This window comes from Conger conger, chromosome 6 (assembly GCF_963514075.1).
Source record: "Conger conger chromosome 6, fConCon1.1, whole genome shotgun sequence".
NCBI lineage: Eukaryota > Metazoa > Chordata > Actinopteri > Anguilliformes > Congridae > Conger > Conger conger.
Window position 1 is genome coordinate 21,485,036 of NC_083765.1, and position 3,104 is coordinate 21,488,139.

Genomic DNA, 3,104 nt, shown 5'->3' on the forward strand with positions numbered 1-3,104 from the left:
ATTTCTACAGAAACCAAACCACAGAAAACACAAAATCGCATCATCAGCTGTGATCTTATGCAAATGATCATCTTGTCACAATGATACCTAACTCAGAAATCTACTTCCTTATTTTCTCATGGAAAAAACTTTATGTGCAACACAAGGAATTAAAGCTGCCCAGACCTGCTTAACCTGCTTAACAAACAAAGCAGCAGCCAATAACATTTGTGAAGAGTATATTTTTTTCTCAAGTTATATTTAATATATGGCGATGCAGGACTGTGAAGTAACAATAGATAAGCAGAAACAGCCTCTTCCCCTCCTATCACCAATGATCACTGTTGTGGTGATGATAGACTAATATTTTATCAGAGAAAAGAGGTTGTGATTTGGGAGTGTTTCGAGAAAAGTCTGTATATATCACCTGGGAAGAGTCCAATTTTCAAAGCAGACAGCGACTGCTTAGACTTCAATACAATTTCATTGAGCATCCAGCAGCGCCAGTGCTTTTCATCAGAATAACTTTACTGTAACATTCAAATAAGGTAAGAAATCATTTTGGATTCACTTTTGATAATAACTGAATACTTGCATTTTGGGAGTGGCAAGATAGCGAAGGGTTATAAATCTTCATTGTAGTGTATCACCTGTAATATTCACACTTTTCAAAGTAAGAAATCCTCTGCTTGTGATTCCAGACATGGACACACATAATAAGCTTTAAAAAGCTTGATGAAGTACATTACATTCATATTTATCGATTTACAGAAAGGCAAAATGATGCACTCACTGTGAATCAAGGATCAGGAATCTGATTTATTGTGGCTACATATGAACTATGTTTAGAATTGCTACAGTAGAAGTAGCCCAAAAACAGAAAACATGCCTAATTACCTAAGTTATCCCAACATTACTATTGTTGGATTGTGTTTAATGGATGAAAGGAATCGTATTGTAAACCTTAGTGTAAGCCAGTAACCAGAGACCAGATGTTAGAAGTAACGGCATTTACTACCACCATTTCACACACTGTAGCTGTGATTAAAAAAACTTCTGTTTTTCTGATTAGAACATGGCCGCGGATCTATGGCCGCACTGCTCACAGAGGGATCTGTGGGTAGGATAAGTGAACTACGTGCCCTTGGTGGGCACTTCTGCCAACATGGTGGACGGCTTCATTGCGCTGCTCCAAGGAGACCGAAAGACCGCGGAGGCCAAGGGCTATAAGGACTTCCTGGGTAGGCAATGGGCAGGATGGAGGATTTCTTTGATTTGTTGTTACTCAATCAAAAGATTCGGCCCTCCACTGCATTTCAAATCATTTACTGCATATGACAGCATACCCATTCTGTAACTCTGTACCACTATTGCAAGTACAACTGTTATAATACTAAAAATAAAAATAAAATAAAAAGTTTATCTACTACATCTGAAACAACCACTGCTACTAAACCTATATAAACGTTTGCATTTTGTTGGTCAACAGGCTAAGTGTTTCATAATGTGTCTCTGTTTCTTTTCAGATTTAGCTGGAATCCGTGACCTGAAGCCAGGGTCCATCCTTCAGAACGTCGAAAGCCAGACAGTAGTCGGGTGCAGTGCCAAAGTATCCGAAGATATAAATGACTACATTATCCAAGCAGCAAAACCAGGCGCGAGCGCCACCATTAAAGTTACTAAGGCAGCCCAGGCAGGTACAAATCTATACACAAACCTTTCCACGTCTTTTAAGGCTCTCAGGGATAAATTGAAAGAACGTCGTATAGACTTGCCAGAAGATGTACAACAGAACCGAAGGTCTACCCGGGGAGAACACGTTTTCAACAACGCCCTGCTTGGGTTCTGTGGGTCGATAATTGATTTGTTCATTGAAAGGCACGTCACAAAAGGTAACAGAGTGAAGTTGGTTGACCTTATCCCAAACAGCAGCATTAGTGACGCCTTCCAAGGGAACGCTCCAGACGGCAAACACATCAACTTGACTGCTGATCAGAGACAAAACATTAGAACCTGGGTAGTTCACATTCCGGACAATGTGGTATATATCCCAATCAACAACATCCTGTTTGCACACATTATAGGTGTCATTAGGCGCAATGCTGTTGACTACATTGCACTGCATTTCTTTTTTTGTCCAGAAAAAGCCGAAAGAAATTGGAAGGTGAGGTCTATTCTCGCTCAAACAGTAGAATGGATGCATATGCATCGCGTTTATCTGGACCCACAGGTCGTGGAAATGTGGTTTTCTGAAAACTCAGATCTTATTCCTCAATTTCCCGAAACTGAAAACGGCGTGCAACATATGCTGAGGCAGCTCGATCCCGAGAGGTCAACCCTGTTACGTAATTTTGCGAATGACCTGACACTGGCCCAACTGGTGGGTTTCCATTAATTGATTTCATGGGTTAACCACAGGTATGAAGCCTTATGCATTCCTGCTCATTGTAAAATTCTTAGTAGCTTACGTAAAAAAATAACTTGCTTTAAATACGTTTCTTTCATGGTTTATTTGTATCAGCACTATTTGATAAATACAAATATATATTTTCTTTTTTTTAATCAAACTCCTTAAGCTTGTAAGTAGCCTACAGATACTGCATTGCTTTATAATAATAATAATAATAATAATAATAATAATAATAATAATTATTATTATTATTATTATTATTATTATTATTATTAGTAGTAGTAGTAGTAGTAGTAGTAGTAGTAGTAGTAGTAGTAGCAGGCTCGACTGCCTTGGCCCTGATACGGTCAGGGAAGAAGATTAACTTCAACACCGTGAGTGAAGATTTATTTATTAATTTTCCAAAACTTAGTTTAAGTTTCATTTTAAATTTTCCTAATATTTTAGATTTTCTATGTTTTATAGAAGCCATTGCAACTGTGTCCTTTTATACTTTTTAAGGTAATGTATTTCCTCCTTTCTCAAAATGCGTGAAAATGAAGGGGTTTTATTTTATCCCGAAATATTTTATTTCGAAATGTAACCACTGCATAATGTTTAAAATTAAAGATTAAAAATGTATCTTTAATAATTTAACTTAAATGTCTTTTTTTTTTTACTATAACCATTGCATTAATTTGCATGTTCTTCTGTAAGATGTTAAAATATCTTTCAA

At 37.1% G+C, this 3,104-nt stretch overlaps 1 protein-coding gene across 1 annotated transcript; it reads left to right on the plus strand.

The window, feature by feature from the left end:
- The first annotated feature begins 219 nt into the window (after positions 1–219).
- Positions 220–3,104, plus strand: LOC133131645 (uncharacterized). The gene is made up of 3 exons (XM_061247037.1): positions 220–527; positions 1,052–1,220; positions 1,506–3,104. The coding sequence occupies exons 2-3, from the start codon at positions 1,145–1,147 to the stop codon at positions 2,372–2,374; spliced, it is 945 nt and encodes a 314-aa protein (XP_061103021.1). The 5' UTR covers positions 220–527; positions 1,052–1,144; the 3' UTR covers positions 2,375–3,104.